Source organism: Coregonus lavaretus, assembly GCF_964263955.1.
Source record: "Coregonus lavaretus genome assembly, chromosome: 29".
Lineage (NCBI taxonomy): Eukaryota > Metazoa > Chordata > Actinopteri > Salmoniformes > Salmonidae > Coregonus > Coregonus lavaretus.
In genome coordinates, this window is record NC_140016.1 from 6876750 (window position 1) to 6901116 (window position 24367).

At 44.7% G+C, this 24367-nt stretch overlaps 3 protein-coding genes across 3 annotated transcripts; 2 read left to right on the plus strand and 1 right to left on the minus strand.

The window, feature by feature from the left end:
- Window positions 1–5798: 5798 nt before the first annotated feature.
- Window positions 5799–6563, plus strand: LOC311104842 (uncharacterized protein C21orf140 homolog; the record flags this gene model as incomplete). Its single annotated transcript, XM_084146779.1, has 1 exon — window positions 5799–6563. The coding sequence occupies one exon, from the start codon at window positions 5799–5801 to the stop codon at window positions 6561–6563; it is 765 nt and encodes a 254-aa protein (XP_084002905.1).
- Window positions 6564–6791: 228 nt separating this feature from the next.
- On the minus strand, window positions 6792–16946 carry LOC311104843 (uncharacterized protein). Its single transcript, XM_084146780.1, has 5 exons — window positions 16743–16946; window positions 11787–11885; window positions 8058–8204; window positions 7639–7805; window positions 6792–7552 (listed from the first exon to the last, which is right to left on the minus strand). Exons 1-5 carry the CDS (start codon window positions 16857–16859, stop codon window positions 7390–7392), a joined length of 693 nt encoding a protein of 230 aa, XP_084002906.1. The 5' UTR covers window positions 16860–16946; the 3' UTR covers window positions 6792–7389.
- Window positions 16947–17653: 707 nt separating this feature from the next.
- LOC311104844 (NTF2-related export protein 2-like) lies at window positions 17654–20472 on the plus strand. The gene is made up of 4 exons (XM_084146781.1): window positions 17654–17854; window positions 19290–19376; window positions 19549–19693; window positions 19921–20472. The coding sequence occupies exons 1-4, from the start codon at window positions 17840–17842 to the stop codon at window positions 20103–20105; spliced, it is 432 nt and encodes a 143-aa protein (XP_084002907.1). The 5' UTR covers window positions 17654–17839; the 3' UTR covers window positions 20106–20472.
- The last annotated feature ends 3895 nt before the right edge of the window (window positions 20473–24367 follow it).

A 24367-nucleotide genomic window follows, 5' to 3' on the forward strand; every position in this document is an offset into this window, starting at 1 on the left:
AGTAAGGGACTTCAGCGCCTGAGGCCATCTGTGCTTTGCTCTTGTCGGCAGGGCCCGGGTCATGTTTCCCAATGTCCTATTCATCCTTTCGCAGGACCCGTTCCCCATCGGATGGTACGGCTTAGTGTGAGACTTCTGAACACCTGCAACCCTCAAGAGTTTGGCTATTTAGAGCGCTCTCAAAGTTGGCTCCCTGATCTGAGTGTATACGGCGAGGCATCCCGTTGACACAGAAATAGTTGTCCCACAACTGTTGAGCTACAGACTTAGCAGACTGGTTTGGACACAAGAAGGCATGAGCCAACTTGGTAAAGTGGTCAGTAACAACGAGCACATCCAGGGACTTGTTTGAAGAATCTTCTGCAGACCAGAAGTCACACTAGTTCCAGAATCTTCTGCTGACCAGAAGTCACACTAGTTCCAGAATCTTCTGCAGACCAGAAGTCACACTAGTTCCAGAATCTTCTGCAGACCAGAAGTCACACTAGTTCCAGAGGCTCACTAGTTATTATGCTCTCAAGAGGAGCTCTGGCTTCCGGATCAGGAGTTTTGCTCACGACGCATCTCCTGCAGCACTTCACATATTCCTTTACCTCCCTCTCCAGGCCAGACTGTTCTCTGTTGTCCCTGGTGGCCAGCTTCATCATGGACACCCTTCAACACCATTGCTTTCATGGAGGCTGGAACCACATACAGATACACTTTCCTCTTTGTAACCACATTCTTCGAAACACGATTCAGTACACCCATCTTCATGGTCAACTTGTCCCAACACAAAACCTCAACACTCGTGGGCACGCTCTCTCCGGGATGGTCTTCTCCCCCTCTCCACAAAGAAGATCACTCTGCTCATCACATTGTCATCACGCTGCTTACTCATCAGTAGATCGTGTGGCAGGACATCAACATCAGTCTTCTCTGATGGCATTAATGTATGTGGAAGCTGTGGCAACAGCAGTGCATGTGAGCCCACGTCACCCACCCAGCGCCGTGTGAATGAAGACCAGCAACTTCTTGTCTTGATAAAGCACCAGATGGGGGGTCAACAGTAGCCTGGCAGCTAATAACCACCTCGATGGTGTCAGAGGCTTTGTCAAAGGGGTGGTTGGACCAGCGAAACACATCTTGCACTCTGTCTGTGCGCACAGCGTTAGCTTCAGCTAGTAAGGTTTCGTAGGAACCCTTGTCAGGCGATGGAGTGCACTGGGTCGTACGAAGGGCTCTCTGCTCAAAGCATCTGCAGCAAAAAAATTTGGCCCAGGGATGTACTTGATGTCAAACTCCTACGACGCCAGCTTGGCGACCCATCTCTGTTCACAAGCATCAAGCTTCGCTTTGGTCAGGATGTATGTCAAGGGATTATTATCTGGCCATACCGTGAACTGCTGCCCCCGTAACCAGTGGTGGAACTTGTCACAGATAGCCCATTTCATGGCAAAGAACTCAAGCCTGTGCGCAGAATACCTCGACTGCGCATATCTGAGGGACTTGCTCGCGAAGGCTATAGGCCTCGCTGTAGCTCCCTGTTCCTGTACCTGGGACAGCACAGCACCTAAACCGTAGCTGGACACGTCCACCGAGAGTAGAAAGTATTTGTTGAAGTTGGGGTGGGCCAACAAAACCTGGTCCAGTAAGGCTTGCTTTAGCTGGAATAAGGCCTGTCTGACATTCTGCTGTCCAGTCAGCAGCCGTCATCTTCCTGACAGGTGAGTGTCACTTCTTTCTCCAGCCTGGAGCCTTGTGTCCAGTTGTCAATAATAATAATATAATAATAATAATAATATGCCATTTAGCAGACGCTTTTATCCAAAGCGACTTACAGTCATGCGTGCATAAATTTTTTTTGTGTATGGGTGGTCCCGGGGATCGAACCCACTACCTTGGCGTTACAAGCGCCGTGCTCTACCAACTAAGCTACAGAGGACCAATAAATGTGTCGGAAGTCTGGACAAGACAGACAGACAGACAGACAGACAGGCAGGCAGCGTTTCTCAGCCAGTCGAAATCATGAATCAGCTGGCATCATTTTTATGGATATATACAAAGAAATGTCAGTTGAAAAAAGGTCAAACGAAACGAAGTGCAGCTAGTTTGCAGTCTTTCCAGCTTCAGTCAATCCAAAGAGAGGCTTTGCGATGGTCGAGCAACCTTCAATGAACTGTTGGTAATACACCACCATCCCAAGGCATGCCAGTGCCATCTTCCATCAGATCAGCTTCTGTCACTCCTGTAGTCCCCTGTAGCTCAGTTGGTAGAGCATGTAACTCTATGATTATACCAATAAACAATAAAGAATGTTGGTGCACGCGTGCACATATAGGAGGTCCCTTACCCGGCAGAAGGGAATTTTACTTTAACCCCTGCATCGGAGAGTTACAATGTTTCTATCACTTTGCAGCCAACTACCTATAGTAGGACACTGAGTTTCTTATTAATAATATGCCACCTGTTATCCCACATGGCACGATCCCATAATTGTTACAATTACAATAAAAGCCTTAACGAATTTTGTTTATTTACATAGCGAATTGGATTGTCCAACATCAGTTTCAGCATGTATTTATTTAGTCTCCACCTAGAGTGGCCTCTTTCCTCTGCAGTCAGCGACGTTTTCTCTCGGTAGCTGTCCATGGTCCTGAAATCAAATCATCTGCGAGAGACAGAGAGAGCGGAGAGAAAGCGGGGGAGAAATAGAGTGAGAGAGCGAGATTAGGATGTAGTCTATTTAAATCTAAAAAATACAAAGTAAACAGGTGATAGATAATTGAGTAATCTTACAAATTAATGCGAGTGTATGATCAACGCTTACCTTTTATTCAAAGACAAGTTGACTCGTCTAGCCTTCCTGGCAGCAAAAGCATGCACTGCTTGTTGGAGGTTGATTTAGTAAGACAACTCGTGCTCAATTGATATGGTGGCGAGTCCATTGAGTCCACTTGCCACTGTCACCGGTAGTGTGAGAAGAACTCTCAGGGCAACAAAGGCATTGGGATACAAGGAGGCCATTTGGTGTCTGGTTATGTACTCTAGTGCGTCCAGTGGTTTTGCCTCACTGTCCAGTCTCCTGCTCAAGACTTTGAGCTCATTACACAGATCTTTTGCGTCGATGTCCCTGGAATCCCCGAACGTAAGGGCCCTCTCCAGTGTTGCGCAGTCCCTGGTAAGTGCTGCAGTGTCCATGTCCTTGATGGTGGGGATGTTGTACAGGATGCTGAAAATACTGCTGTGCTCTTCGAGCTGCGTAAAGCGCTCGTTGGCGGACTGGATAGCAGATTCAAGAATCTGATTAAAGAAATGTACTTTGAATTTCTGCTGAGGGTCAGTCACAGGCTCATCCTCTCCCTCGTAGCCAAACAGACTCCTCTTCTTCCTGGGACGGACCGTGGGCTGCACTGGGAAACAGAGCACAATACCCTCCTCCTCTGCCAACTCTTTTGCGCTTGCTAAAGCGCCAGCGAAAGCTGCATCGGAGCGGAAGTCTTGGAGGAATACCCTGGTTGAGTTCAGTTGAGCCACTGCTAGTGAAAGGTTAAAACTCACCGCCTGCAAACTCTTACTGGTGATGTTCACTTCGAACAAGATGTCATGCCATTGCGCACATGACCACTGCGCACATGAAGCCAAAGTTGTTCATCTGGCGGAAATGTTGTTTGCCTCCAACCTTGTATACATGTATAAATCTATTGGATGGTGTTAAAAAACTCAGCCGCTTCCAAGCAGCACGATGCTGCATCAGAGAGAACCAGGTTCAGCGAGTGCATGGCACAAAAAAGGCCCTTGGATTGATATCCTGCACTCTCTTTTGAACTCCGCTGTGCCTCCCCCGCAAACTCGCCCCGTTGTCATACCCCTGCCCTCTCATGTCCATGATGGCGATGCCATGTTTCTGTAGTTTTGAGGTAAGCAACTCGGTCATGGCCGCCCTCATTGCGTCAAGCAGTTCACTAAACTCCAGGAAGTGCTCTCTCGTGTGCACTGACCCATCATCCTCGGTTGAAACAAAACGCACCACCATGGTCATCTGCTCTGTTTTGCTCTTGTCTGGTGTGCAGTCCAAAATTATAGAAACATATTTGGCTGCTTTTAGATCATTGCACACTGTCTGCTGGATCTCTTGTGCCAGCATGTCAATGATTTCGTTCTGGATTATTTTACCGAGGTAGTGCACATGTGTTTCTTTGTACTGTACTCTACTTACATGCTCCTTCATGATTCCATCAAAGATACCCAGCATTTCCACAAACTTCAGAAAGTTCCCATTATTTGGCTCGTTCAGCCTATCGGTGGTCCCACGTAACGCAATGTTCTGGGTGGCCATTACGCGTATCAGGGCTATGAGCCTCTGCAGCACCTGCTGCCAGTGGAGAGTCTCTCCGTCAATAGCCCGTTGGGCTTGGGCATCGATAGTTTGCTTGGACACCAGCCTGATCTCCAGCTCCTTCCACATTTGGAAACAATCTAGGTGGTCATGCGACTTCTCATGCGAGCTGAGGAGGTGGCACAGATTCTTCCAGTCCCTGGTTCCATCCCTGACCAAACATAAAAAACAAAACAATCATTTAATTGGCAGATTCATTTTTATTGTTTCACAATTGGATAATCCCATATAAACACACACACATCACCATAGCTACCAAGGATAGTGGGCGTGAACTTCGGGAGAAGCGGGAATCGGGTGAGGGAGTGAACTGCAACAACGCCATGAGCTGGTGGCTGGGGTGTACCTGATAGAAACAGCACACAATTGCACGGCTCACCATCCAACACGGCACTCAAGCACTGCACAAAATATACGAAACCCCCCCACCAGACACAGTAAATTGCTAGCTAGCATTAGCTGGAATTCTCTACAACAAAATGCACAACAAATATGCACAAAAAACACTGCATCTTATGTGTGATGTTCTAATAATATTTACAAACAACTTGATATAAATTGTACATTCAAATCATCACTTGTGAGTATAAAAATCACTTCCGATGTACAGTGCTTTGCAACCCACAACCTACCACTGCGTTGGTGCTTGTTCACTGGGACATTCTAATTTAAACATCCTCCCTCCTAAGCAAGCCATGCAAACCAGCCAATAAGATGCCATGTTGAGTAGGTGAAGGCAAGACAAAACTAAAACCAAAAACCCATTGGCTTAACAATAAAGTGGCAAGGGGAATCACCAATATAACCCTGTTATACTAGGGGTTAGGGTAAGGTTAGTGTTAAGGTTAGGATAAAGGGTTAAGGTTAGGGTCAGGGGAAGGGTTAGCTAAAAGGTTAGAGTTAGGGGAAAATGTAGTAAGTAGTTGAAAAGTTGTTAATTAGCTAAAATGCTAAAGTTGTCCATGATGACATTCGAACTCGCAACCTTTGGGTTGCTAGACATTCACATTATACGCCCACCCATCCACCCCGACCAACCACCCTACTTTCGTTTTGCCTTAAGAAACAATCTGTCTTATGTAACCATACCAAATGTAACATATGATACTACTTTTGGTGTCCCGGATTTACATTTACTATATTACGTCTAGTCTATGACACCAGGCTGAGGCTGCTTCTAGGGCGCCATGACAACTATAGAACTCATGTGCTTTTACATAGGCCTGAAATATGGAAATACATGGAACCTTGAATCATGATTATTTCATCTTCTGATTTAATCAAGCCTAAAGAAGTTTAGGTGACAAGGTGATGGGACAGAACCTCTGCTCGAATATCGACTATATTATGACGCACCTTAGAACTTGTAAATGTGCGCCAGAAGCGTACTCTGTCCTAGACCTATCCAAAAGGCCCGAGGATGCGCCTCAAGCTGCGGAACCTTCTACAGTTCATGTGGAACAGGAGATCCAACAGCGGGCATCAATGTGTGCCATACATCCGCGACATCAGACAGCTGCAGAGCGAGGGCTTCTACCGAGTTTATGTCGGTGAAACCGAGATTCCAGAGGGTCTGATCACCGGTGACATCTCCACGGTAACGGACACCTCCAGCAGCAGACACACCTGGAGCGTCATCCACGCGGGAGGTCAGAGAGGATGGGTCCCCTGGAATTACAAACTACTGTTCCACTGTAGCGGTGTCTCCTCACTGCAGCCTTCAGGGGAAATATTTGAAGAGTTGTGTGGCAGTTTGAGGGAGAACTACGGGAAATGTGCGATAGTGGTGAACAATCAAAGCTGGAGGTCGCCAAGGAAAGGTAACGGTTGTAACTATGTTTTCGCGGGGTACGTTCATCACCTGCCCGAGGCCCCGGTGGATCTCATGCCTATGACCTGCTGCCCGGCGGCGGCGCGCGCGTACGGGCACGAGCTTATTCAAATCCCGTTCCAGTGCGCGCACCTGAGCCCTCTGAACAGCGCGTGGTCCACGGTGAAGTGGTTTGCGACCAACGACAGGGGGAAGTATTCGGAGGCCATCTACGACCGAGACACTCTACATAAATACATCTATTGGAATGAGCTGATGGAGGGAGCTCTGAAGAAGATGACCAACAGGAAATGGGAGGAAGCCTTGTCTCGAGTTAGGAAGAATGAGAATCATTACCTAAATGACAAGCAGTGACAACGGGTTAATTCAGACTATATAAAACAGACGCACATGACATTGCCTAAGGGACTTTTTTTTGGTAAAAGTATAGTGTCCATACGCTGTATGTGAGGGTAGTGCTATGGTCTATGCCAAGAGGTCTGAACATTTATGGCACAGGATAGTGTGCTCACCCCATACTGCAAGGTTATTGATTCAAGCATGGTTCCTGCTCCTCCTCAATCACAACTGTACATTATCAAATGCTATGACACAAAATAGAATTTAATGTAATTTGTTACAGATTATCAATGTATTTGGAATCAAAGGAATGCAATGAATTTACAACCAAATCACATTACATGTTCAGACAGTAAAACATGTTTTAAATAGGCCTGGATATGAACATATAGACGAGGTGATTCATTTAATCAAGTTGTTAAGACACCAACTTATTACATCTTTTAAAAAACAAGGTTTAAGAAGCTGAATTTCTAGAACAGTTTCAAACTTCATACAACATAGGTTGCTCTGGTAAGTAGCTGTAGGGTATTATCATGTTCCAGTCCAGTCAGAATTGCTCTTTCCTCCAACAAAAATGCTTTCATACAGACTATCTCAATAGTCCACAGAGGCCTCCTCCTCATCCCCTCTCCTCACCTCCTCCTACACTGATCTGTAACTGGACTGGTGAAAGTAAAGGACTAGAATATAGAGGATAGGTCAAAGCAATATGGCAGAGTTTATCCTGTTTTCTCAAATCAGTGCAGATGAAGGAGAGATGAGCAGAAAAGGATGGAGAGATGAGGAGAGGAAGCCCCTTTAGACCACGGTCGACTGGATCAGTGTGTGGTCAGATGGATCAGATTTTTCCTCCTTCTACGATCCTCCGCAGCAGTGTGGCCAGACCTCCTTTAGAGATCTGCAATGGCGTCTTCTCCTCCTTGTTCTCTATATAGATGCTGGCTCCGTTCTCCACCAGGAGTTTAGCTGCCTCCACACGCTCCTCGTCACACGCCAGGTGGCTGGGGGAGACGCACATAAATATTTAGCATTATGTAAAAACAGTAGAAAACAGCTTCAATACACACACACACATCCCAGGGCTTACAGTGCAGTGTTTCCCTCAGAGTCCTGTATGTTGGTAGAAGCGCTCTGTTTGAGCAGCAGCTGGATCAGACGGCAGTTGCCCTTGGTTGAGGCTCTGTGTAGGGGAGTAGACGCCAGCTTATCTGTGACGTTAGGGTCTGCTCCACTCTCCAACAACAGGAGGGCGATCTGTGAAGACCAACCATGTGCATTACCATCCAACATAACATGTTACACAGTTCTTATTTTCTGCTTTAATAGCTGCAGAACTATCGTAGCAAAGCCAGGGGAACATAGTTGGTTCTGGCAAGGCTTGAACTAGCAACACTCAATCCCAAGACGGACACACTAGCCACTGTGCCAACCAACTAACCCACCGGAGTAAATCAGATGGCTTCAGAACAGTATTCGTCTGACATTGTGGACCCAGTGTTAGTGTACCTCGTATCTGTCCTTGGAGGCAGCGTAGTGCAGAGGGGTGCAGCCGTTCTGGTTGACTGAGTTCAGCTGGGCTCCTTTGTTTATTAGTGACTTCACTATCTCCTCTCTGCCTGCAGATGCTGCGATGTGGAGGGGAGTCCAACTGGCCTGGGGACAAGAGACGAGACATGACTCTCAGATGGACACAGTAACTTCTTCTTCTAGGATAGTCGTGTAGTGATAGAGGGAGTAACAGCCTGAGCAGGCATGAACCAGCGGCTCAGTGGTTAGAGTACAGTGCATTTGGAAAGTATTCAGACTCCTAGACTTTTTCCACATTTTGTTACATTACAGCCTTATTCTAAAATGGATTTAAATTATTTTTTTCCTTCATAAATCTACACACAATACCCCATAATGACAAAGTGAAGAGGTTTTTAGAAAGTTTTGCAAATGTATAAAAAATATAAATACTTTATTTACGTAAGTATTCAGACCCTTTGACGTGAGACTCTAAATTGAGCTCAGGTGCATCCTGTTCCCATTGATCATCCTTGAGATGTTTCTACAACTTGGAGTCCACCTGTGGTAAATTCAATTGATTGGACATGATTTGGAAAAGGCACACACCTGTCTATATAAGGTCCCACAGTTAACAGTACATGTCAGAGCAAAAACCAAGCCATGAGGTCGAAGGAATTGTCCGTAGAGCTCCGAGACCGGATTGTGTCATGGCACAGATCTGGGGAAGGGTACCAAAAAATGTCTGCAGAATTGAAGGTCCCCAAGAACACAGTGGCCTCCATCATTCTTAAATGGAAGAAGTTTGGAACCACCAAGACTCTTCCTAGAGCTGCCCGCTCGGCCAAACTGAGTAATCAGGGGAGAAGGGTCAGGGACGTGACCAAGAACCCAATGGTCACTCTGACAGAGCTCCAGAATTCCTCTGTGGAGATGGGAGAACCTTCCAGAAGGACAACCATCTCTGCAGCACTCCAACAATCAGGCCTTTATGGTAGAGTGGCCAGACGGAAGCCACTCCTCAGTAAAAGGCACATGACAGCCCGATTGGAGTTAGCCAAAAGGCACCTAAAGGACTCAGACCATGGAGAAACAAGATTATCTGGTCTGATGAAACCAAGACTGAACTCTTTGGCCTGAATGCCAATCGTCACGTCTGGAGGAAACTTGGCATCATCCCTACGGTGAAGCATGGTGGTGGCAGCATCATGCTGTGAGGATGTTTTTCAGCGAAAGGGACTGGGAGACTAGTCAGGATCGAGGGAACGATGAACGGAGCAACGTACAGAGAGAGATCCTTGATAAAAACCTGCTCCAGAGCGCTCAGGACCTCAGACTGGGGCGAAGGTTCACCTTCCAACAGGACAACGACCCTAAGCACAGAGCCAAGACAACGCAGGAGTGGCTTCGGGACAAGTCTCTGAATGTCCTTGAATGACCCAGCCAGAGCCCGGACTTGAACCCGATCTAACATCTCTGGAGAGACCTGAAAATTGCGGTGCAGCGACGCTCCCTATCCAACCTGACAGAGCTTGAGAGCATCTAGAGAGCAGAATGGGAGAAACTCCCAAAATACAGGTGTGCCAAGCTTGTAGCTTCATACCAAAAAAGACTTGAGGCTGTAATCGCTGCCAAAGGTGCTTCAACAAAGTACTGGGTAAAGGGTCTGAATACTTATGTAAATGTGATATTTCCGGGGGTTTTTTATTTTATAAACTTGCACAAATTTCTAAAAACCTGTTTTTGCTTTGTCATTACGGGGTATCGTGTGTAGATTGACGAGGGGAAAAAACAATTTAATCAATTTTAGAATAAAGCTGTAACGTAACAAAATGTGGAAAAAGTCAAGGGGTCTGAATAATTTCCGAATGCACATCTCTTGTAACATACAGGTCCAGAGTCTCCAAACCTCTTGGCAGAGGCCGTAGAAATAGACTTGCATTTAGGGGAAACTACCACTAAAGATACTTACAGTGGGGAGAACAAGTATTTGATACACTGCCGATTTTGCAGGTTTTCCTACTTACAAAGCATGTAGAGGTCTGTAATTTTTATCATAGGTACACTTCAACAGACGGACTTTAAAACAAAAATCCAGAAAATCACATTGTATGATTTTTAAGTAATTCATTTGCATTTTATTGCATGACATAAGTATTTGATACATCAGAAAAGCAGAACTTAATATTTGGTACAGAAACCTTTGTTTGCAATTACAGAGATCATACGTTTCCTGTAGGTCTTGACCAGGTTTGCACACACTGCAGCAGGGATTTTGGCCCACTCCTCCATACAGACCTTCTCCAGATCCTTCAGGTTTCGGGGCTGTCGCTGGGCAATACAGACTTTCAGCTCCCTCCAAAGATGTTCTATTGGGTTCAGGTCTGGAGACTGGCTAGGCCACTCCAGGACCTTGAGATGCTTCTTACGGAGCCACTCCTTAGTTGCCCTGGCTGTGTGTTTCGGGTCGTTGTCATGCTGGAAGACCCAGCCACGACCCATCTTCAATGCTCTTACTGAGGGAAGGAGGTTGTTGGCCAAGATCTTGCGATACATGGCCCCATCCATCCTCCCCTCAATACGGTGCAGTCGCCCTGTCCCCTTTGCAGAAAAGCATCCCCAAAGAATGATGTTTCCACCTCCATGCTTCACGGTTGGGATGGTGTTCTTGGGGTTGTACTCATCCTTCTTCTTCCTCCAAACACGGCGAGTGGAGTTTAGACCAAAAAGCTATATTTTTGTCTCATCAGACCACATGACCTTCTCCCATTCCTCCTCTGGATCATCCAGATGGTCATTGGCAAACTTCAGACGGGACATGCGCTGGCTTGAGCAGGGGGACCTTGCGTGCGCTGCAGGATTTTAATCCATGACGGCGTAGTGTGTTACTAATGGTTTTCTTTGAGACTGTGGTCCCAGCTCTCTTCAGGCCATTGACCAGGTCCTGCCGTGTAGTTCTGGGCTGATCCCTCACCTTCCTCATGATCATTGATGCCCCACGAGGTGAGATCTTGCATGGAGCCCCAGACCGAGGGTGATTGACCGTCATCTTGAACTTCTTCCATTTTCTAATAATTGCGCCAACAGTTGTTGCCTTCTCACCAAGCTGCTTGCCTATTGTCCTGTAGCCCATCCCACCCTTGTGCAGGTCTACAATTGTATCCCTGATGTCCTTACACAGCTCTCTGGTCTTGGCCATTGTGGAGAGGTTGGAGTCTGTTTGATTGAGTGTGTGGACAGGTGTCTTTTATACAGGTAACGAGTTCAAACAGGTGCAGTTAATACAGGTAATGAGTGGAGAACAGGAGGGCTTCTTAAAGAAAAACTAACAGGTCTGTGAGAGACGGAATTCTTACTGGTTGGTAGGTGATCAAATACTTATGTCATGCAATAAAATGCAAATGAATTACCTAAAAATCATACAATGTGATTTTCTGGATTTTTAGATTCCGTCTCTCATAGTTGAAGTGTACCTATGATAAAAATTACAGACCTCTACATGCTTTGTAAGTAGGAAAACCTGCAAAATCGGCAGTGTATCAAATACTTGTTCTCCCCACTGTATAACCAACTCCCCTATTCATCTGTGTTACTACACTACATTAACATTCAATAGATCAAACATCCACTTACAAGATCAACTGTAGACCAATTTAAAATAAAATTATTGCAATGCAACCTGTCAATATAATTGTCCAATGTTGCAGACAATGACTTTGCAATATTTACATCATCTTGCTGGTTGACTTCCACCCCCAGATCCAGCAGGAACTCTACGATCTTGATGTGTCCAGCCGAGCAGGCCCAGTGGAGAGCGGTCCTTTGGTCCTGGGAGAGGGGAAGAGCACAGGAGACCGGAGGAATAAGGAAGGGGACATGTGGATGTATCAGCAAATGTACACTACATGACCAAAAGTATGCGGACACCTGCTCGTTGATCATCTCATTCCAAAATCATAGGGATTAATTGCGTGGCCAAGCACGACTCCAACATGGAATAGTCTTCATTTCTCAGAACAAGAATAGACTGACGAGTTTCAGAAGAAAGTTATTTGTTTCTGGCCATTTTGAGCCTGTAATCGAACCCACAATTGCTGATGCTCCAGATACTCAACTATTCTCAAGAAGGCCAGTTTTATTGCTTCTTTAAAATCAGCACAACAGTTTTCAGCTGTGCAAACATAATTGCAAAAGGGTTTTCTAATGATCAATTAGCCTTTTAAAATGATAAACTTGGATTAGCAAACACAATGTGCCATTGGAACACAGGACTGTTGGTTGCTGATAATGGGCCTCTGTACGCCTACGTAGATATTCAATTTTTTAGAAAGCAGCCGTTTACAGCTACAACAGCCATTTACAACATTAACAATGTCTACACTGTATTTCTGATCAATTTGATGTTATTTTAATGGACAAAAAAATTGCTTTTCTTTCGAAAACAAGGACATTTCTAAGTGAACCCAAACTTTTGAACGGTAGTGTACATGTTTCAAGTAGACCACCATAGTCCCTGTGAAAGTGAAGGTAACCTGCCTAAAAGACTACCACCCCGTAGCACTTACGTCAGTAGCCATGAAATGCTTTGAAAGGCTGGTCATGGCTCACATCAACACCATCATCCCGGAAACCCTAGACCCACTCCAATTCGCATACCACCCCAACAGATCCACAGAATCGCAATCGCACTCCACACTGCCCTTTCCCACCTGGACAAAAGGAACACCTATGTGAGAATGCTGTTCATTGACTACAGCTCAGCGTTCAACACCATAGTGCCCACAAAGCTCATCACTAAGCTAAGGACCTTGGGACTAAACACCTCCCTCTGCAACTGGATCCTGGACTTCCTGACGGGCCGCCCCCTGGTGGTAAGGGTAGGCAATGACACATCTGATCCTCAACACGGGTGCGTGCTTAGTCCCTCCTGTACTCCCTGTTCACCCACGACTGCGTGGCCAAATATGACTCCAACACCATCATTAAGTTTGCTGACGACACAATAGTGGTAGGCCTGATCACAGACAACGATGAGACAGCCTATAGGGAGGAGGTCAGAGACCTGGCAGTGTGGTGCCAGGACAACAACCTCTCCCTCAACGTGAGCAAGACAAAGGAGATGATCATGGACTACAGGAAAAGGGAAGGCCGAACACGCCCCCATTCACATCGACGGGGCTGTAGTGGAGCGGGTCGAGAGTTTCAAGTTCCTTGGTGTCCACATCACCAACAAACTATCATGGTCCAAACACACCAAGACAGTCGTGAAGAGGGCATGACAACACCTTTTTCCCCTCAGGAGACTGAAAAGATTTGGCATGGGTCCCCAGATCCTCAAAAAGTTATACAGCTGCACCATGGAGAGCATCCTGACTGGTTGCATCACCGCCTGGTATGGCAACTGCTCGGCCTCCGACCGTAAGGCGCTACAGAGGGTGCTACAGAGCTTCCTGCCTTCCAGGACCTATATACCAGGCGGTGTCAGAGAAAGGCCCAAAAAATTGGCAAAGACTCCAGTCACCAAAGTCATAGACTGTTCTCTCTGCTACCACACGGCAAGTGGTACCGGAGCGCCAAGTCTAGGTCCAAAAGGCTTCTCAACAGCTTCTACCCCCAAGCAATAAGACTGCTGAACAATTAATCAAATGGACACCCAGATTATTTACATTGACCCCACCCTGCTACTCGCTGTTTATTATCTATTCATAGTCACTTTACCCCTACCTACAGTGAGGGAAAAAAGTATTTGATCCCCTGGTGAATTTGTACGTTTGCCCACTGACAAAGAAATGATCCGTCTATAATTTTAATGGTAGGTTTATTTGAACAGTGAGAGACAGAATAACAACAAAAAAATCCAGAAAAACGCATGTCAAAAATGTTATAAATTGATTTGCATTTTAATGAGGGAAATAAGTATTTCACCCCCTCTCAAATCAGAAAGATTTCTGGCTCCCAGGTGTCTTTTATACAGGTAACGAGCTGAGATTAGGAGCACACTCTTAAAGGGAGTGCTCCTAATCTCAGTTTGTTACCTGTATAAAAGACACCTGTCCACAGAAGCTATCAATCAATCAGATTCCAAACTCTCCACCATGGCCAAGACCAAAGAGCTCTCCAAGGATGTCAGGGACAAGATTGTAGACTTACACAAGGCTGGAATGGACTACAAGACCATCGCCAAGCAGCTTGGTGAGAAGGTGACAACAGTTGGTGCGATTATTCGCAAATGGAAGAAACACAAAATAACTGTCAATCTCCCTCGGCCTGGGGCTCCATGCAAGATCTCACCTCGTGGAGTTGCAATGATCATGAGAACGGTGAGGAATCAGCACAGAACTACACAGGAGGATCTTGTCAATGATCTCAAGGCAGCTGGTACCATAGTCACCAAGAAAACAATTGGTAACACACTACGCCGTGAAGGACTGAAATCCTGCAGCACCCGCAAGGTCCCCCTGCTCAAGAACGCACATATACATGCCTGTCTGAAGTTTGCCAATGAACATCTGAATGATTCAGAGGAGAACTGGGTGAAAGTTTTGTGGTCAGATGAGACCAAAATTGAGCTCTTTGGCATCAACTCAACTCGCCGTGTTTGGAGGAGGAGGAATGCTGCCTATGACCCCAAGAACACCATCCCCACCGTCAAACATGGAGGTGGAAACATTATGCTTTGGGGGTGTTTTTCTGCTAAGGGGACAGGACAACTTCACTGCATCAAAGGGACGATGGACAGGGCCATGTACCGTCAAATCTTGGGTGAGAACCTCCTTCCCTCAGCCGGGGCATTGAAAAAAGGGTCGTGGATGGGTATTCCAGCATGACAAATGACCCAAAACACACAGCCAAGGCAACAAAGGAGTGGCTCAAGAATAAGCACATTAAGGTCCTGGAGTGGCCTAGCCAGTCTCCAGACCTGAATCCCATAGAAAATCTGTGGAGGGAGCTGAAGGTTTGAGTTGCCAAACATTCAGCCTCGAAACCTTAATGACTTGGAGAAGATCTGCAAAGAGGAGTGGGACAAAATCCCTCCCGAGATGTGTGCAAACCTGGTGGCCAACTACAAGAATCGTCTGACCTCTGATTGCCAACAAGGGTTTTGTCACCAAGTACTAAGTCATGTTTTGCAGAGGGGTCAAATACTTATTTTCCTCATTAAAATGCAAATCAATTCATAACATTTTTGACATGCGTTTTTCTGGATTTTTTTGTTGTTATTCTGTCTCTCACTGTTCAAAAAACCTACCATTAAAATTATAGACTGATCATTTCTTTGTCAGTGGGCAAACGAACAAAATCAGCAGGGGATCAAATACTTTTTCCCCTCACTACATGTACAAATGACCTGGACTAACCTGTTCCCCAGCACATTGACTCGGTACCGGTACTCCCTGTATATAGCCTCGTTATTGTTATTGTGTTACTTTTTATTAGTTTAATTAGTAAATATTTTCTTAACTATTTCTTGAACTGCATTTTTTGTTAAGGGCTTGTAAGTAAGCATTTCACGATAAGGTCTACACCCGTTGTATTCGGCACATTTTGATTTGCTTCCATTCAGCCACAAGAGCATTAGTGAGGTCGGGCACTGATGTTGGGCAATTAGGCCTGGCTCGCAGTCAGCGTTCCAATTCATCCCAAAGATGTTCGATGGGGTTGAGCTCAGGGCTCTGTGCAGGTCAGTCAAGTTCTTCCACACCGATCTCGATAAACCATTTCTGTATGGACCTTGAATTGTGCACAGGGGCATTGTCATGCTGAAACAGGAAAGGGCCTTCCTCAAACTATTGCCACAAAGTTGGTAGCACAGAATCGTCTAGAACGTCATTGTATGCTGTAGCATTAAGATTTTCCTTCACTGGAACTAAGGGGCCAAGCCCGAACCATGAAAAATAGCCCCAGACCATTATTCCTCCTCCACCAAACTTTACAGTTGGCACTATGCATTCGGGCATGTAGAGTTCTCCTGGCATCCGCCACACCCAGATTCGTCCGTTGGCCTGCCAGATGGTATAGCGTGATTCATCACTCCAGAGAACGCGTTTCCACTGCTCCAGAGTCCAATGGCGGCGAGCTTTACACCACTACAGATGAGGCTTGGCATTGCGCATGGTGATCTTAGGCTTGTGTGTGGCTGCTCGGCCATGGAAACCCATTTCATGAAGCTCCCGACTAAAAGTTATTTTGCTGACTTTGCTTCCAGAGGCAGTTTGGAACTCGGTAGTGAGTGTTGCAACCGAGGGACAGATGATTTTTACACGCTTCAGCACTCGGTAGTCCCGTTCTGTGAGCTTGTGTGGCCTACCGCTTCACGGCTGAGCCGTTGTTGCTCCTAGACATTTCCACTTCACAATAACAGCACTTTCAGTTGACCGGGGCAGAAATTTCACAAACTGCAGGGCAGATATTTTATGAACTGACTTGTTGGTTGACAGTGCCACGTTGAAAGTCACTAAGCTCTACAGTTAGGCAATTATACTGCCAATGTTTGTCTATGGAGATTGCATGAATGTGTGCTCGATTTTATACACCTGTCAGCAACAGGTGTGGCTGAAATAGCCGAATCCACTAATTTGAAGGGTGTCCACATACGTTTGAATATATAGTGTAACAGCTAACTGACTGACTACTGCCTGAAGCAGCTAGCTAGCTGGTAATTAATTTCAAGTAAAGATCATTTACCTGGTCCGTTTTGCAAGCGAGCGATTTATCCGTTAAAATGCATGCCTTTAATTTGTCAAATTCACCAGTGAAGGCTAAATTACAGACTTCCACATTTGAAACAGTTTGCTCCATCATGAACAATAGCTAGCTCAACTCACTAAACGGTTAATTTGACTGAAATAAACAGCAACATGACTCAGGAAATTACCTAGATTCTATTTCCGGGGTAAGTGCGCTTAAATTGAGGTTTCAGAATAAAAGCCCCCAACAGTATGGTGGGAATTTTGCTCCACTATTTGTAGAGGGACCGAAATAGCTGCGCTGTGGATTATTATTTATTTTTTTATGATGGGAAAGGGTGAAACTACTGGAATTCCAGTGTTGGTAGAATGAAACGTCACAGTTGTATCAAGTAAAGAAACCCCAAATGTCCTAGGTGGATGGATAAGAGCGTCTGCTAAATGACGAAAAAAATGATAGGGCCGGCAATTGCATTGGGGAACGTCCCTCCGTGGCTGTTTCCGAAACCAAGTGTAGATGTGGATATGATTGAGGGCAGGAGAGACGGTGTGTGGAGAGATATATAGATAATCGTTTTATTCATTTTTATATACAGATGGTTCAATGGATCAAGTCAGTGGTAGGGTGGGGGCAGGGGTGTATTTACCAGATTTCAATGTTAGAGTATGTAAGCGGTTAACTGATTATGTGTCAGTGTATGCGGCCGAGTTGATGGCCATGATTCTAGGTTTGAGATAGGGGGAGTAGGTGAAACCACTCAGTGTTGATCTGCTCTGATTGGGCTGCAGTGTTTCAGTAGTGTGAAGACTGGTAGGGTCGGATAGGGGAGACTTGTTTGTGGAGATGATGGTGTTGCAATATGATTGGAAATGATGGGAGTGCAAATGACTTTTATTTTGAAGAAACATGATGTATGACCAGCGGAAGTAATTACGTCACACGCTCGTCGACTTAAAAATAATGTTGAATCGCACTCATTTTCATAAACATCGTGGTTTTGAAGTTGCGTGCTGTGGTATATGATATATCTCTGAAATGTAGAAATTGCCTGTCCATTTGACGACAAGGAAATACCACAGAAAAGCTCTACAGCTATGGCTGCAACAGTTGTAAGTTTATTGGCTAGTTAGCTAACTAGAATAAGCTAACTAACGTTAGCTAGCCTCGTGTTCTTTGTTGTAGCTACGTTTTTAGTTGTTGGGTTATACATTTGTAAAGATACCTAACTACACCACTTGGCCTACACTACACCTTCACAAACCCTAAATGTGAACAGCGGGACACTTCACAAAAGCCTGATACTGTGGGATTATCCCACTGGTGCCACCAATGCAGCCGTTTATTTTCAGCAAACTTAACATGTGTAAATGTTTGTATGAACGTAACAAGATTCAACAACTGAGACATAAACTGAACAAGTTCTCTGTAGTTCAATTGGTAGAGCATGGCTCTTGTAACGCCAGGGTAGTGGGTTCGATCCCCGGAACCACCCATACGTAAAAATGTATGCACACATGACTGTAAGTCGCTTTGGATAAAAGCGTCTGCTAAATGGCATACAAAGTTCCACAGACGTGACTAACAGAAATTGAATAATGTGTCCCTGAACAAAGGAGGGGAGGGGGGGGGGGGTCAAAAGTAACAGTCAGTATCTGGTGTGGCCACCAGCTGCATTAAGTACTGCAGTGCATCTCCTCATGGACTGCACCAGATTTGCCAGTTCTTGCTGTGAGATGTTACCCCACTGCCACCTACCTAAAGGCCTTCATCATGGTGAACTGCCACCTACCTACAGGCCTTCATCATGGTGAACTGCCACCTACCTACAGGCCTTCATCATGGTGAACTGCCACCTACCTACAGGCCTTCATCATGGTGAACTGCCACCTACCTACAGGCCTTCATCATGGTGAACTGCCACCTACCTACAGGCCTTCATCATGGTGAACTGCCACCTACCTACAGGCCTTCATCATGGTGAACTACCACCTACCTACAGGCCTTCATCATGGTGAACTGATACCTAGTGACATTCTTACAGCGCAAGCTCACTACTACCTCCTGTGCCATAATTTGAATTAGATCTGAGGAAGACTGGTCTCCCTGTAACCCAGGGGTGGGCAATCATTTCAGCTGGAGGGCCACATCGAGATTTCAAAATTCAGGGGAGGGCTGCACAGATTTTTCTAGGGACCAATTTATTCGTCAGAAGCAATTTGCGGGCCACAAAAAGGCCAGTTATTTTAAAACTGATAGGCCCATTATAATTTTTACATACTTTATATCTAGTTTTAGACATTCAAGAGTGGCCTGAAGTGTTTTTTAAAACCTAAAATCACATACCCCTGCTGTAACCCTTGGCCCTGTAACAGCAGGGTTGCTATGGTCTGACACAGATCCTATTGAATTAAATTAGTTATAATATTTAATTATATGGTCTGACTATTCCCCCTAAAAAAGATTCTAAGGCATATCTCTGTATTGACCAAGTTTTTGTTAATGGCTGTCATTCATAATCAATCACACCTCTTGTCCCTTCTCCAGGATTTCAGGACCCACGTTGACGCGTCATGCAGGTATTCAGAGGAGTTCACCAACATATATTATGACTGCATGGACAAGAAAAGGAGGGTAGGTACTGATTCATCTGGGCTCTGTGTGAATGCACTGAACCACAGCGGTTCCACAGGTACCAACACCTCCCTTGGTATCCCTACTTTGGGAAAACACTTCTTTGTGAGTGTCTTGAAATATCTCAACTGTAGCTAGATGGCTAACTCCCATACTGTTGATCTTCACCCAGAACTTGATGCGGCTCTACCTGGACAAAGCGACCCTGGTCTGGAATGGGAATGCTGTGTCAGGGCAGGCTGCTCTCGGGGAGTTCTTTGAGTCGCTTCCCTCCAGCGAGTTCAGTATCCAGACTCTGGACTGTCAGCCAGTGCACGGTGAGATTCTTTCCCTCAATTCTTATTGGGATTTCTTCAGTTACAATGTAAACAATGATTGAATCGTATGCACGTGATATTATAAATTCCGTTAAACATGGGAACATGTTTTTAGAGGTAGAAATATATAGACCCATTTTAAATAATCACACAATAGAGAAACAGAATGTGATGAGGATGGTGGAACGAGGCCAACACCACTTTCCCCTCTTCATATTCCCATACAGAACAGGCAACCCAGGGCCAGACCACGCTGCTGGTGGTGACGGCAGGACAGGTGAAGTTTGACGGACAAAAGCAGCGCTACTTCAATCAGAACTTCCTCCTCACAGCCCAGGTGTCGCCCACCAGTGATCAGCCTGTCTGGAAGATCGCCAGTGACTGTTTCCGCTTCCAGGACTGGAATAGCTGAGGCCTACTTTAATCTGGTTTCAGGGTCCTGTTCATTAGGGCACACAATAGCAAAACAAATTGCAACGGGCTACGAAAAACAAGCGTTTTCTTATTGGACAAGTTTGTCTGTTTGGTGCCTAATGAGTAGAACCCTGCTTTAAGATGTTTGGTCTTTTTTTATGCCAGTATGTACCAGTCTTATAATAGATGGTAAATCTGTCCTTTTCTTTGATGGAAATGAAGGTACTGTGTGCCTAAAGTCTTTTGTAATAAAATAAATGTAACGAAGTAGTCAAATACTAAACATTTTTATTCACCACAATGTCCCCCAAAGCATGTGACCCCTGGAATGAAATAACTGTTTACGAATACATTATGTCAAAATATCTTACAAGCCTCATAACATTACTTTCAGTATTCGGGTAAAGAAACATGAATTGCTGTTTCCTATGTGGGTATTGTTCTAGTCAAATTAAATATGCAGTGCATTACAGTGGAATGTAAACCTCTGTTCCTATTCTGAGAGAGGGAGTAACGTTATGGGTTAGGGAATGCTAATGGACTGTATGTTCTCTGTGGAGTTATAAGGTGCACACAGAAGGATACGGTTTAAACATTTAGTAATAATTTGGAGATCAAGATAATACATTTAACCTGAGAGGAAAACATGCCGAATAATATATATACGTTTCCTGAGTGACACGTTTGGTGCGACATATGCTAAGCAAAACGAACCAAATAACATATAGAAAGAGGAGGAAGGGAAGCCCTACTAAAGTACACAATAGTAAATGTTGGTAGACAGAAGGTGCTCTTTGGTCAAAGGATGCCATGGGAGCCTGCTACAGCCCTTCCTACGCTGGTTTGTACTTGGGTAAATGGGAAAATGACTTCATTTTGGATCCTTCTAATAACCATTTCTTTGACCAGATTATATGGTGGGGACGCTATATTGATGTTTGCCTGTTTTGGTCCGGCTCAGAAAATGGACTTATTTCCTTCCAATACCTTAACAGCATTAATCCTAACATCAAACTAACTATGGAGTACAGCGAGGATAACATTCATTTTTTGGACCTCGACATTAGTAAAAATGACAAAGGTTGTTTGCACACATCAATCTTTAGGAAGCCTACAGATGGGACTACCATTCTGAGGGCAGACAGCTTCCACCCCAAAAGGCTAAAAGAGAATATTCCATATGGCCAATTCCAATCAGGAAACAGACTACAGTGTCAAATCTGCTGAATTGGAGAATCGCTTCTTGAATCGGCTGGATTACTTGACAGAGAGAACTTGTTGCGAAGGGGAGTGCCTCGTGATACCTCAGAGAGAGTGTATTTTGTTACAAAATACAGCACTGAAGCAGAGAACATTAAAATAATCATTAGAAATAATTGGGGAATCATCCAAAGTGATACGCTACTATGCCAAGTCTTTCCTGAGCCACCAGTCATAAGCTTTAAGAGATGTCCTACCTTAAATTACAAATTAGTCTACAGTTATCTTCCGCGTGACTCTCAAAAAAATGTGCCTTGACCACAAACCCAAGGGCTCTTTTAACTGTAACCAACCAGTGCAAGCAACCATTGCAGAAATATTGCACAGAAAAAGTATTTTGTTGACACGGCTTCCAAAAATGAGTATTACGTCAAGCATTTCATTAACTGCACAACCACTCATGTCATCTATAGATTGGAATGTCCACAGTGCAAGGGTTCTACATTGGACGGACAAAGATACGCTTTCAAGACCGCTTAGCGGAACACAAGTACGCTATACGGGTAGGCAATGAAGACTACCCCATGGCAAGGCACTACAAGTCCTTACACCATGGTAACCCTGCCTCCCTACAAGCTATGGGTATTGATCATATTCCGGCCTCTATTAGAAAAGGGGACCGTCTGAAACAGTTAAACCAAAGGGAACGTTTTTGGATTTACAAACTACAGGCCACTAAATACCCTGGTTTAAATGAAGATATGGATTTCTCACCCTTCCTGTAGGGTTGTGATAGGTCCATTTGCTGTCATCTAGTGGACATTGTGCTCATTTGCCCTCAGCTATGTTTAGACTGTTGTTCATGTTTTGCTGGTATATATTGCTTTCTTATTTTTCACACTTTTCCCAGTCATATTTAAGGTTAGAACTACCTTTCTAAGTGTTCTGATACTTATAACTTGGAGTTGTATTTGTATGATAACATAGTTACAGTATTTCACTTTTTAATGTGTATAGTATTGCTTACTAGGTGTGTCCAATCAACTTTGTAACCACTCCCTCTTCAAATTAGGGCTAATTGGAAAAGCTGTTCAAAAGAGGACATTGTATTATTTCTTTGTACTCCCTGACGAAGGCCATGCAGCCGAAACGCGTCGGATAAAAAACTAATATTGTTTCTATTGAACATGCCATACTAATAAAGGCATTCTAATTAATTATATGAAGAGTGCCTTGGTCCTCATTTCTTTTTGAGAACCAAATAACATGTTTGATATGGAAAGAATGTACAGAAAAGTTAAATAAACCGAATTGTTCAAGTCTCAATGCTTATTTAGTCTATCAAAATATGCCTTTTCTAAAGCAATGGATGGATGTAACATTATTCTAAATAAATATAACCAGACACTGGGAAGTGAGCATTGGAAGGCACAGTAATATCGCTACTGCCATTTTACCACTAGAGGGAAGCAGAACTGTCTCAACTATCATTGACCAAATCTGATGAGCAACGTATTTACAGAACGCAGAGAGAAAGATACATAGATATTCAAAACGGGTACAAAGAGGTTGGAATGGCAGGTAAGCGCTGACTGTTGGAATGGATCCATTTTCTTAATGTTCAATTTGTTTGTTAGTGAAAGTAGCATACTTTCATATAACATTTCTATAACACTGGATCAGCTTCAAGTTTGATTTCCCAATAAATAATTTCCCCATCTACAGTTCAGACTCATCAGTGTCTTTTCCTAATGACAACGATGGAGGGCAGAACTGGACGTGCTTGAGTGCAATGTTTTTTACAAGTACATTATTAGCGCAAAGAACTGGTTAATAGGGATATTCTTTCCACCCACACACTAGCCTGGGTACCTAACGGTTTCTCTGTTGAACAACACTATAGTGAGGGAAAAAAGTATTTGATCCCTTGCTGATTTTGTACGTTTGCCCACTGACAAAGAAATGATCAGTCTAGAATTTTAATGGTAGGTTTATTTGAACAGTGAGAGACAGAATAAATAAAAAAAATCCAGAAAAACACATGTCAAAAATGTTATAAATTAATTTGCATTTTAATGAGGGAAATAAGTAATTGACCCCCTCTCAATCAGAAAGATTTCTGGCTCCAAGGTGTATTTTATACAGGTAACGAGCTGAGATTAGGAGCACACTCTTAAAGGGAGTGCTCCTAATCTCAGTTTGTTACCTGTATAAAAGACACCTGTCCACAGAAGCTATCAATCAATCAGATTCCAAACTCTCCACCATGGCCAAGACCAAAGAGCTCTCCAAGGATGTCAGGGACAATATTGTAGACCTACACAAAGCTGGAAAGGCTACAAGACCATCGCCAAGCAGCTTGGTGAGAAGGTGACAACAGTTGGTGCGATTATTCGCAAATGGAAGAAACACAAAATAACTGTCAATCTCCCTCGGCCTGGGGTTCCATGCAAGATCTCACCTCGTGGAGTTGCAATGATCATGAGAACAGTGAGGAATCAGCCCAGAACTACACGGGAGGATCTTGTCAATGATCTCAAGGCAGCTGGGACCATAGTCACCAAGAAAACAATTGGTAACACACTACGCCATGAAGGACTGAAATCTTGCAGCGCCCTCAAGGTCCCCCTGCTCAAGTAAGCACATATACATGCCCGTCTGAAGTAGCCGGCCACGACCGGGAGACCCATGGAGTGGCGTACAATTGGCCCAGCGTCGTCCAGGGTAGGGGAGGGAATGGCCGGCAGGGATGTAGCTCAGTTGGCAGAGCATGGCGTTTGCAACGCCAGGGTTGTGGGTTCGATTCCCACAGGGGGCCAGTATGAAAAATAAAAAAATAATGTATGCACTCACTAACTGTAAGTCGCTCTGGATAAGAGCGTCTGCTAAATGACTAAAATGTTAATGTTAATGAAGTTTGCCAATGAACATCTGAATGATTCAGAGGAGAACTGGGTGAAAGTGTTGTGGTCAGATGAGACTAAAATGGAGCTCTTTGGCATCAACTCAACTCGCCGTGTTTGGAGGAGGAGGAATGCTGCCTATGACCCCAAGAACATC

What these genes read in the sequence shown, in the direction of transcription:
- LOC311104843 (XM_084146780.1), bottom strand. Translation starts at nt 16,859, where the DNA reads ATGATGGAGCAAACTGTTTCAAATGTGGAAGTCTGTAATTTAGCCTTC. An exon ending in TCGCTTGCAAAACGGACCAG is followed by an intron (nt 11,886 to 16,742) that starts GTAAATGATCTT and finishes CCCCTCTCCCAG; the next exon opens with GACCAAAGGACCGCTCTCCA. An exon ending in AAGTCAACCAGCAAGATGAT is followed by an intron (nt 8,205 to 11,786) that starts GTAAATATTGCA and finishes TCTTGTCCCCAG; the next exon opens with GCCAGTTGGACTCCCCTCCA.
- LOC311104844 (XM_084146781.1), top strand. An exon ending in GCATGGACAAGAAAAGGAGG is followed by an intron (nt 19,377 to 19,548) that starts GTAGGTACTGAT and finishes ATCTTCACCCAG; the next exon opens with AACTTGATGCGGCTCTACCT. An exon ending in GGACTGTCAGCCAGTGCACG is followed by an intron (nt 19,694 to 19,920) that starts GTGAGATTCTTT and finishes ATTCCCATACAG; the next exon opens with AACAGGCAACCCAGGGCCAG.